General features: G+C 60.6%; 1 protein-coding gene and 1 non-coding gene across 5 annotated transcripts; both read left to right on the top strand.

Annotated features, from left to right (window-relative positions):
• The first annotated feature begins 811 nt into the window (after positions 1-811).
• LOC115850028 (melanoma-associated antigen D4) lies at positions 812-8,292 on the top strand. Of its 4 annotated transcripts, none has more exons than XM_030851766.2 (13): positions 812-967; positions 1,899-2,139; positions 2,385-3,215; positions 3,600-3,806; positions 3,912-3,975; positions 4,204-4,283; positions 4,674-4,765; positions 5,406-5,485; positions 5,570-5,612; positions 6,029-6,091; positions 7,076-7,190; positions 7,462-7,892; positions 8,084-8,292. In XM_030851766.2, exons 2-13 carry the CDS (start codon positions 1,930-1,932, stop codon positions 8,091-8,093), a joined length of 2,226 nt encoding a protein of 741 aa, XP_030707626.1. In that variant the 5' UTR covers positions 812-967; positions 1,899-1,929; the 3' UTR covers positions 8,094-8,292. The 4 variants fall into 4 exon arrangements, with proteins under 4 accessions (XP_030707626.1, XP_030707629.1, XP_030707627.1 ...); XM_030851769.2 differs by having other exon boundaries at positions 819-967; positions 1,929-2,139; positions 7,462-7,904; XM_030851767.2 differs by having other exon boundaries at positions 819-967; positions 1,929-2,139.
• Positions 6,701-6,829, top strand: LOC132596149 (small nucleolar RNA SNORA11). The gene has a single exon (XR_009562249.1). It is a non-coding gene; the product is annotated as a small nucleolar RNA SNORA11 (small nucleolar RNA).
• Positions 8,293-10,661: the final 2,369 nt, after the last annotated feature.

The following is a 10,661-nucleotide window of genomic DNA, read 5'->3' on the forward strand; positions in this document are numbered from 1 at the left end:
GAACAGAAACCTGGCTTGTTGGGACAGATGTTGACAGGGCAGGAGAGGTGGGGTGGATCTGCTGCTCAAACTGAAGAAGGGAGGGTGCCTCAGTCCCCGGGGCCAGTGCCAGTGGAACATGGATTTTTGGAGTCAGCGAGACCCCGGCCCAAATTCTGCATTTTCAACCTGCTGGCTCTGTGGCCTTGTCTAGGTTGTGCGATGTGTCCGTCTGTGCCTCAGCTTCCTGATCTGTAAAATGGGGATGCTGACATCCACCTCCCAGGGCTGCTGTGAGAGGAAGATAATGCCCAGCACAGCTCAGGCTGTGACACACAAGCTGCATGAAGAGTGGCTGGGGAAGCAGATGTTCCCAGTGTGTCTGGGGGCCCTAGAGGTGGATAGTGGAGGGGAACGCAGAGGGAACTGGTGTCCTCTCGCCATTTCCATTTCTCTTGTTGCAGTTGCAGACTGGGCTAGAGACCTCTGTATTGGTGACCTAGGGGTCACGCTGGGGAAGCAGGGCTCAGTGTATTCCAGACCACACTGGAGGAGCTTAGAGGCAAGGGGGAGGGCAGGGCTGAGAAGCATTGTGCAAAAGTGGGGGGACTGAGGGTATATGATGGATGGGTTGGAACCGCAGTACAGGGTGTGAGTGCCCGCGCCTGCGGTCGGGGGCGCGGAGGCGGAGGTGGGGAACGGTGAGGGGAATCTGGCGGGAAGGAGAAAACGCCCCCCTACCCCGCCCACCCACTGGCGGAATCGCATGCGCACAGGGGACCTGGTGGGAAAGGCTTTTGTTGGGAAAGCGGGCCGGCTGGAGGGGTCCGCGCATGCGCAGGCTGCCCAGCCGCGCGGCGGGGAGGGGGGGCGTTGCGCGGAGAAAAGGGGCGGGGTGGTCGGAGCTGCTGTGCTGGCAGCAGTAGGCGAGGGCGCGGCTGCGGGGTTCCTGGTGCTGAGGACGGACGCCATTGGAGCCCCAGGGAAGGTAAGGATCCAGCCCCAGACAGGACCGGGAGAGAGCGAGTGGAACGAGGGTACGCTGTGCCCTCCCCATCCCCAATCCCCCGCCCCCGGATCTGAACAAAGCCCAAGCACGCAGAACCTGAACCCCCTTAGACCCGCGGTCTAGATAGGAGCCTCCCCCCTCCACCGCCATCAGACGCAGGCTCCCCGATCCGAGCCCTACTTACACCGGAGCCCACCATCCGAACCCCTTTAACAGACCCGTGTGCTCCGTGCTGAGCTTCCTTAGAGCGGAGGCCCCACCTCCACCCCAAACACTCTGAGATCAATCCAGTGGAACTGAACGTTTTGCCCCCTTCCTGGAGTTGCAGTCCTGGCCTCTGAGACCTCCAGCGCTCCAGTTCGAGCCTCACCTAGCCCGAAGACCCCCACCCCATACACCTTGAGCGCTCCTGTATGAGCCCAACCTAGACCTGAATCAGCTGAATCCCCCCACCGGCACTTAGAGGGTCCCTGGGATTCATTTTCCCAGAGCTTCCAGCGGTCCCCGTTTGTCTCAGCCCTCTCATGTCATTCTCCTCCCCACCGTCCTGGCCCCCTGCTCCAGGCATTAAATTCAGGCGCTTTATTTCTCCCTCTCTCAACGCATCTCCTATGGGACTCTTTGGACCCAGGCCCGCCAGTGCACCCCTTGTTCAAATCCGGCCGCTGGGCCGGGGAGCCTGCCTGTCCTAAACTCCCCTTTCAGTGTAGGGACTCCTCCGACCTCCTCTATCCTTCTCTTAGGGCTCTGTCTCTGAGGGAATCTACCCCAGCAGCCTTCACTCCCCCACCCACCCCGACCTTATACTGCCTGGTAACCTGATGATTGCAGCTCCCCACTTCCTGAGAGATCCGGCCTCCTGCTGGGTCCTGCCCCCCTCCCCCTGAAGAGGCCTCCCCGTCCCTCTCAGGCTGAGCTCTCTTCTCCTTGGGACCCCCAGCATGGCTGAGGGAAGCTACCACAAAGAATCTGAAGGGTACAACGTTGAAGACATGGACGAGGGTAGTGATGAAGTCGGGGAGGAAGACATGGTTGAAGGCAACGACTATGAAGAATTTGGTGCTTTTGGAGGCTACGGAGCCCTCACCAGCTTTGACATCCGTATCCTCAGAGCCTTTGGGAGCTTGGGTCCAGGCTTTCGCATCTTAGCGGTGAGGCCCCTTGTCGGCCACCTGCTAGCCCTGGGCCTTCCCTCCTGCGACGTCAGGGAGGATGGGAGGAGGGGGTGGGTGAAGGCTGGAGTTGAATGGGGAAGGACTGCCCAGCTTCACCAAACCTTCCCTCTCCTGCTGGGAGAAGGGGGATTTGGGAGGGTCTGGGGGCTGGTCGGGGGCTGGCCAGCACAGGGCGAGTGTGTACAGCTGTCTGCCTTGCCCTCCCCTCCCTGGTCTTGCAGAATGAGCCCTGGGAACTTGAAAACCCTATGCTGGCCAGGACTCTGCTGGAGGCATTTCGGATGGATCCAGAAACACTTGCCAACGAGCCGGCTGCCCGTGCTGCCAACGTAGCCCGGGCCGCCTCCTCTAACCAAGCTGCTCGGGCCGCTGCTGCTGCTGCCCGTGCCACCTACCATCAGGTGGTCGCTAACCACTCAGTGGCCACAGACCAGGGCTCAGGAGGCGATACCCAGCCCATGACATCCGCTGCCGAGGCTCAGGCAGCCACCCTTGAGACAAGCCTTGCTTCTCCGCACAGCTCCCAGATGCTAGTCAAGAGCGAGATGGCCACCCCCGGGGCTCCAGCAAGGTCCACGCAGCCCCAGACATCCTCCCGGGCCCAGGAGGCTGCTGCCGAGGGCCCTAGTACGGCCTGTGCTTTCTCCCAGGCCCCACGTGCCAGTGAGATGGATGCCACCCGGCCCAAAACAGCCTTCCTGGGTCAGAACGATGTCTTTGATTTCACCCAGCCGGCAGGTGTCAGTGGCATGGCCTTCCCACGCCCCAAGAGACCTGCCCCGGCCCAAGAGGCTGCCATAGAGGGCCCCAGTGCTGCCTCCGGGGGGCCCCAGGCAGCCTCTGCCGGGGAGGGGGCAGCCACCCGGCCAAAGACGACCAAGTCTGGGAAGGCTCTCGCCAAGACTCGGTGGGTGGAGCCTCAGAACGTTGTGGCAGCAGCTGCTGCCAAGGCCAAGATGGCCACGAGCATCCCTGAGCCTGAGGGTGCAGCTGCCACCTCTCAGCAGAGTGCGGAGCCCTGGGCCAGGATGGGAGGCAAGAGGACAAAGAAGGTGAGACCTCCCTGCTGTCTCCAACCCCCCTTGCTCCCCTGCTTTCTGGGCCCTCTCCTCTCTGCCTCCTCCTCTCCCTCCCCACATCCCCTCCCTTCCCCTCCCCTCTCCTTCCCTCTCCTTCCCTCCCCTCTTCTCTCAGCTTGTGCATGTTTCTCCAAGACAGGTTAACTAGCATGTTTTTACTCCACGTAGTCCCTACCCTCAGGCCTGGAGGGAGAAGCGGTTGGCTCAGTGCCTGGCACTTAGTAAGCACTCGGCACGTGTCATCCGCTGTTCCTACTACCCTTATCTCCAAGTACCTGCTCTGGTTAAGATGTGTGCCAGGTGCTTTTGCACGGGTAGCCTGGTAGCCCTGAGTCTCTCCTCTGTCTAATGGTACAGTCCAAGCACCTGGATGACGAATATGAGAGCAGCGAGGAGGAGAGAGAGCCTCCTGCGGTCCCACCGACCTGGAGGGCATCGCAGCCCCCACTGACAACTGTGCGGCCTCAGATGGCCCCTCGGCCCCCCATGGCCCTGAGGTCCCAGGTACCCTCAAGGCACGTACTGTGCTTGCCACCCCGCAATGTGACCCTTCTGCAAGAGAGGGTAAGAAGCCTGCCCTTCCCCCATCTCGCTCCTCTCCTCCCTTGCGGGCCTGTTCTTTGAGGTCGCCCACGCCTTGGTCTACCCGTGTGCTCCCTCCTTCTCCAGGCAAATAAGTTGGTGAAATATCTGATGATTAAAGACTACAAGAAGATCCCCATCAAGCGCTCAGGTGGGCAACCTGTGCCCCCTCCCTGAGCTCTGCCCTTCCCCCCTCCCACAACCCTGCCCTGTGGGCCTCCCATCAGATGCCCACACACACACATCAGGCCTGGCTGATGGCTCCATTTGCACGGTGTGGGGTCCTGAGTGTGCTCCCTTCAGCAGGGCTGACAGAAAAGCTGCAGCTCTGTGGCCCCTGCTCAGCCTCGGTGCTTTGCCCACCCCTCCCCTCCTGCAGACATGCTGAAGGATGTCATCCGAGAATACGATGAACATTTCCCTGAGATCATTGAACGAGCAACGTACACTCTGGAAAAGGTGGGTGCGGGGCCGGGGGCAGCTCTGTGGAGCAGGGGCCGCAGGGAACCCTTGCCCCCTGCATCCCCTCGAGGCCCAAGGGCAGGACTATGTGCTCTGGAAGGAAGCCCTCCCTGGCCTCTCCACCTGGGAGCTTCCTCTGCCTGCCTCCTTCCCTCCTTCTTGCCCTTCGTGCTCTCTGAGTGTCTGTGGTCTCCTGAGGTGGATCCCATTGTCTCAGCCAGTGTCAGTGCTCCCACAGGGTACTTCCTCTGCGGCCTCTCTTCTTCCTCCTCCCCCAGGGCTTGGGGCTCCCCGCCAAGGAAAAGCTCTAACGGGGAATTGAGTGACTGCCTGCAGGACACCCAACATGGATGTTTGATCTCACATTCTGTTTTCTCCCCCATGTAGAAGTTTGGGATCCACCTGAAGGAAATCGACAAGGAAGAACACCTCTACATTCTTGTCTGCACACGGGATTCGTCAGCCCGCCTCCTGGGAAAGTGAGAGAGCACAGGAGGGTGGTGGCCTTCCTTGGTGGTGCCTCCCCGCTCCTCTCAGAGAAACGGGAAAGTGGGGTTGGGGGGCCTAGCACGGCTCCCACCCAGAGTTAGCGGTGCTGAGCAGTTAAGGGCTGGCAGGGGCAGTAGCCTGGGCCGAGGATTTGCTGCTCTCCGGGTTTCGCCCCTGCCCACCCTTCCCCACCCCCATCTTCCTAGGAAAGCAAGCTCCTTGGTTGCCTCTCCCTGCTAAGGTCCTGGCCAGGGCTTGGCAGAGTGGGCCTCGGGAGGGGGACGGGGGTGTGGGGGTGCTCTCCAGTGGAGTTGTGCTCCCGACGCAATGCGCAAAGGGCAGGGAAGGTCTGGATGTGCCTCTGGACACAGGGTTGCCAACCGTTTGCTCCCTGCCTAACCCCATCCTCGGCAGAGCCCTGGGAGGAGGTGTTAGCATCCCCATTTGATGGATGAAGGGACTCAGTCTCAGGCCGAGGAATGAATTGTCTGGACCAGGTAGCGCAAGCCATACAGAGTAGGAGGAGCTGCCCTGTAGCCCAGCAATCTGGGAGAGGCTAGTTGAGTGAGCCGGCTGTGGTCCCCCCGGGAAAATGGCTGCTGGACAGGATCCCTCTTTCTACACCTTCAGGACCAAGGACACTCCCAGACTGAGTCTCCTCTTGGTGATTCTGGGCGTCATCTTCATGAACGGCAACCGTGCCAGCGAGGGTGAGTGGCTGGACCTGCAGCTGGGGGGTTGCCCGCCGTCTCACCTCCGTGTGCTAAACTCTTGTACCTCATCTCCCCTCGCAGCTGTCCTCTGGGAGGCACTACGCAAGATGGGACTGCGCCCCGGGTATGATTGGGGTCTCTCGGCTCCCACTCCTCAGTGTGTCTGTCCTTGGGCACAAGAGGCCCCGGGATTGCAGTGGCCTAGTGGTCTCTGCGGGGCGTGGCGTCCTGGACTAGGTAGAGCGCAAAGGGTCCCACCAGGGTGCGTGGGGAAACGGTCCTGAGCACTGAGCACCCCCTCTGCTCCGTGTGCCTTCTCTGTTCCCAGATGAGAACTAAGAGAAACCATCGGACCTGGGGGCTCCGTCAAACCCCTCCCTGGGGCGTCGCTGACAAGTGGCCGTCTGGCCTCTGCTGCCGGCCCAGGCATCCATGGGGACACCCCACAGGCTGGGAAGCTCTCAGTCCTGCTGGGAGTGCTCCCGCCCACCCCGGGCACTGCCACTGTCTCTAGTCATGCATTCCTTTCCTTGCACTCAGGGTGAGGCACCCATTCCTGGGCGATCTGAGGAAACTCATTACAGAGGACTTTGTGAAGCAGAAGTGAGTATCGACTGAGTTCACTTTGCCTCCCACTCAGGCCTTCCTCGTGTGCTGCTCTGGCTGAGGAAGCCATTCCCCAGCCCATGTCTTAACACCAGAGGGATGGGTGTCTGGTGTGAGTGTGGGGTGGGGGGGAATGTGAGTGTTGGGGGGAGGGCAATTCCAGGGAGGCTTGGGGAAAGGGAGCACATGCTGACTGCGAGCACCAGGTGGGGTGGTACAGCCCCCATCTCGTTCAGCACCTGCCCTCTAGGCAGTGTCCCCGGCTTTACATCTCAGGAGCCTGGGGCTCAGAGAGTGGAAGCCTGACATGGCTCCGGCTGGGATAAGGCCCATTTGGGCCTGGAGTCCAGCCCCGCTGACCTTCTAGCCCAGGCCCACCCCATCCTCGGTGCTTGGAGATCTTGTGTGCCCTCACACAGGCCCGTATGCATGTTCACCACCCCCACCCCCGCCCCCTGCACCACACACACACACACACACACACACACAGATGGTCGAGAGTATGCATGGAGTCCACTGCTCTTGGTTGACTGTTTCTTCCTGTACAGTCATTTTCTAGGGTGGACTGTCCCAGGGTTCAGCCAGGCCACGGACGAGCCCCATGGTGGGGTGTGCTCAGAGCAGGGGGCCTGAAGAGATGGCTCCTCTGTTTACAACACACCCAACAGGAACCTGGGTTATTGTGACAAGGGGCACAAAACTCGTGGCCTTCCTATGAACAAATACCCTACACGTGCCCCCTGCACCTCCACGTGGCTGCTGGGCAGGACCAGTGGCCTAAGGGTGTGAGCACCTCAGTTTTGGAGGCAGAAACCCCTGGGAGTGAGCGTGGGAGCGAGGCAAGGGCTGCGGGGCCAGGGCAGGCCTCCTGCGGCAGCCAAGCTGCAGCCTCGGGGCTGGGAAGGGGCCACCTGGGAGCCACTGGTGCAGCAACAGGTCTGCCTGGCTGGAAGCAGAAGTTTATTTTCCTCTCTCACGCAGGTACCTGGAATACAAGAAGATCCCCAATAGCAGCCCCCCCGAGTATGAGTTCCTCTGGGGCCTGCGCGCCCGCCACGAGACCAGCAAGATGAGGGTGCTGAGATTCATCGCCCAGGTAAGGCAGAGCCTCTGTTCTGGCTGGAGTTTCCCATACCTCGTTGGTTCGCTGAGGCCCAGAAAGGTTCCTAAGTCACTGACACAAGTTCACAGACGTAGTGAGTGGGTGGGGCGAAATCCCAGGTCTGGCACAGAATAATGGGAGCCCGATTCCAGTCGTGCGGGTTTCTATCATGATTTTGCAAAGCGCTCAGGAGGGCGTATGGCAGGAAGCAGGTGCTGAGCGAGGTGGGGTAGCTGTTCCGACGGCTGCTGTTCTTCCACCGCAGTATCAGAACCGAGACCCCCGGGAATGGAGGGCTCATTTCTTGGAGGCTGTGGATGATGCTTTCAAGACGATGGATGTGGATATGGCTGAGGAACATGCCAGGGCCCAGATGAGGGCCCAGATGAACATCGGGGAGGAAGCTCTGATTGGACGGTGGAGCTGGGACGACATACAGGTCGAGCTCCTGACCTGGGATGAGGATGGAGATTTTGGCGACGCCTGGTCCAGGATCCCCTTCGCTTTCTGGGCCAGATACCATCAGTACATTCTGAATAGCAACCGTGCCAACAGGAGAGGCACCTGGAGGGCTGGCGTCAGCAGTGGCACCAATGGTGCGGCCAGCACCAGCATGCTCGATGGCCCCAGCACCAGCTCCACCATCCGGACCAGAAACGCCGCCAGAACCAGTGCCAGCTTCTTCTCCTGGATTCAGTAAGATTGGAGGTCATTAGATGAGACTCTGAAGGATGGGGTGTGGAGGGACTGGGAGGAGTCAGGGGAAGGCCTGGGGTGTCATGGGGGAACGAAGAGAGCCTGACGGGACGCTCAGTTTGTTCTTCCTATCCCTGACGGTTCACCTGTATTGACCCTTGTGTTCTGGCCTTTGTGTCTCCCGGTTCCAGGCAGCGCTGAGGAGCTGCAGCAGCCCCCTGCCGAGCCAGAGTGCCTCCTCTGCCCCCCGCCCCCCGACAGAGCACTCTAGGCAGCTACTCCCCGTCCATGGAAGATGGCATGCCAGATGACGCGCTCTCTGCCCTTCCTGCTTTCCTGTGTGCTTTTTGTCGTGCTGTCGTGTTTTGGGTATCAGTATTGCATTAAAGTTGCAAAATCAGTCGGACGTCTTCTCCTTTTCCTGGGCAGGTGTGGCTCTGAGTGGCCGGTGGTCAGGCCCTCCGGGACAGGCGGGGGCCGCCTCCCCCTAAAAGGCAGACGGGTGTGGCTGGGTCAGGCACTGGGAGGCGCAGAGATGCCAGCTGAGTGTGGAGGCCAAGAGTTTCCAGGGGCTCCGGTCCATACAGTTTCATGATTTCTTACACTGTGTGGCCCCGGTTAAATGCCAGTGGGGATCCTCAGGAGAAGGGGTGGGGTGGAGGGCCGTGAGCCGGTGCCACCGTCCCTCCCACCAAGGGACGGGATCCACAGACATCCCCTAGGACCCACCTCCGCCCCATCTCTGGAGGCGCTGTCCTGGAATCCTTCCCTCATCATCCACACCATTTCAGGACCTCCTCCCTCAGACCGAGTCTTAAGGACAATGAGGTAGGCCTCACAGTGACACTCTCACCCCTCCAGCAGGTAGAAGGAGGAGCCATTACTGCCACAAGAGCCGATTCAGTGAAAGAAAGCTGTAGGCAGACCTGGACAGCCCATTGCCTGTGACCATGACCCGAGGCCCTTTGGGAGGCTCCGGGGCTCTTCTCCATGGAAGCAGGGCTCTCCCGGCGAGGCCAAGGCCAGCCTAGGTCTCTGTGTCTTCAAGGGCTGCGTGATCCCTGCGGGGGCGGAGGCTAGAACTTTCATTCCCCAGGTGCACGACAGTGAGGGCAGAGACACTTTGGAACCCTGGGAAGGACTCCGTAGCAGGAAGGGGCCGTCTCGGGCTTTTCTGGGTCCCCCAGTGACGTCCACAGCTTGGAGGACAAGGCTCCAGGTTAAGAGGAAGGAGAGAGTAGTGTAAGGACCCCAGCCCGCCCAGCCCCCCCACCCCCCGCTTGCCTCTTTGCCCCAAGAAGTGGTCCCGCTCCCTCAGCCAGACCCGGATCCTGACCCAGACCCAGCTACATCATTTGCCAGAGCCAGTGGAAGACAGAAACTCTGGTCACCTGGCTCAAAATGTATTAACGATCGCAAGAGAGCAGCAGCAGAGCACTGCACCCCTAGTGCAGACCTGCTGAGGGACGGCCCGGGCCGCACCCCCAGGAAGCAGGCTCTGTATGGACCCCCGTCCCCTAAAGACAGGCTTCACGCGGGTTTCTGCCTTATTTGTTGCTGCTTTGATTTCTGCCTCCCTGGCTGTGGGCTTGATGCCTGGCCTTGTGGACACTCTGTGATTCCGACAGAGATTCAGGCCCCTTCCAGGTGCAGGTTTCCCAGTCGACGGCCCAGGATTTGGGAACCCAGCCCTGGCATGATGAATGACACCGGAATGTTTCTGGTTCCCTTGCCCTGGGACCTCCCAGGACCCTGCTGTGCACGCAGTACGCACCTGCCTTGTCATGGACAAGGGTGGGGCACTCGCCACAAGCCACAGGGATGAGCTGGAGCACTGTGTTCAGAGGACACCTGAGATAAGGCAGCTCATCTAGAAAGGAGGAGAGAGCAGCCCTCAGAGACAGGGTGCTGGGGAAGGTACCACCTCCCCAGGCCTCCAGGCTTGCAGCACTCTCCCCTTCCACCCCCTTCCCCATGGTTGTCTTCACCTGGGCCCTGCTCCCCCACATTCTGCAGGGAGCAGTGCTGAGAGCAGGGTGGGGAGGGAGGAAGGAGGGCACTGGGGATCGCGGAAAGACACAGGGTCCCCCAGAAACCTGCACCTGGAAGGGGCCTGAATCTCTGAGGATGGTCACCTCGAAGGCGGCCGACCTCCTCACCCACGGGGCAAACATGAGACCAAGGCAGGCCTCCCTCCCGGCCCCAACCTCAGCCCTTCCACGGACTCCCCCACCACAAGGGCCCACAACAGGTCTCAGCAACTGTTTTCTGAGGCCCTACTATGCGCCAGGGCCGTGGCTGAGGTGTGCGTGCACCTTGGCAGCTCCCGCAGCTTTCTCCCCAGCCCAGGCCTGTGCCCTCTGACTCCTGGGACACTTGTTGATGGACAAGCACTCACCGATTCACTTGTTTCCAGTTACTGACGATTATGTATAAAGTCGTTCTGAATATTTGCATGCCACTACTCGTATGGCCTTGACGTCATTCACCAGACAGCCCTGATGGGAGGTGATGATCAGGCCCATTCCATGGATGAGGACACTGAGGCTCGGAGAGGGAGGACACTTGCCCCACGTCCCACAGCCAGGAAGGGGGCAGTGCTGGGACTCGAGCCCAGGATGCTTTGAGGCCAAATGTGTGCTCTGCCCACTGCAGTCTGCTGCCACTGCCTTCGAGGGACTCACAGTGTCGTGGGGTGACACCCCCAACTCTCACCCCTCTCTGCAGACACCCACCCTCCTGACCACCCGGGCAACCCATACAGCTCCC

This window comes from Globicephala melas, unplaced genomic scaffold (assembly GCF_963455315.2).
Source record: "Globicephala melas unplaced genomic scaffold, mGloMel1.2 SCAFFOLD_525, whole genome shotgun sequence".
NCBI lineage: Eukaryota > Metazoa > Chordata > Mammalia > Artiodactyla > Delphinidae > Globicephala > Globicephala melas.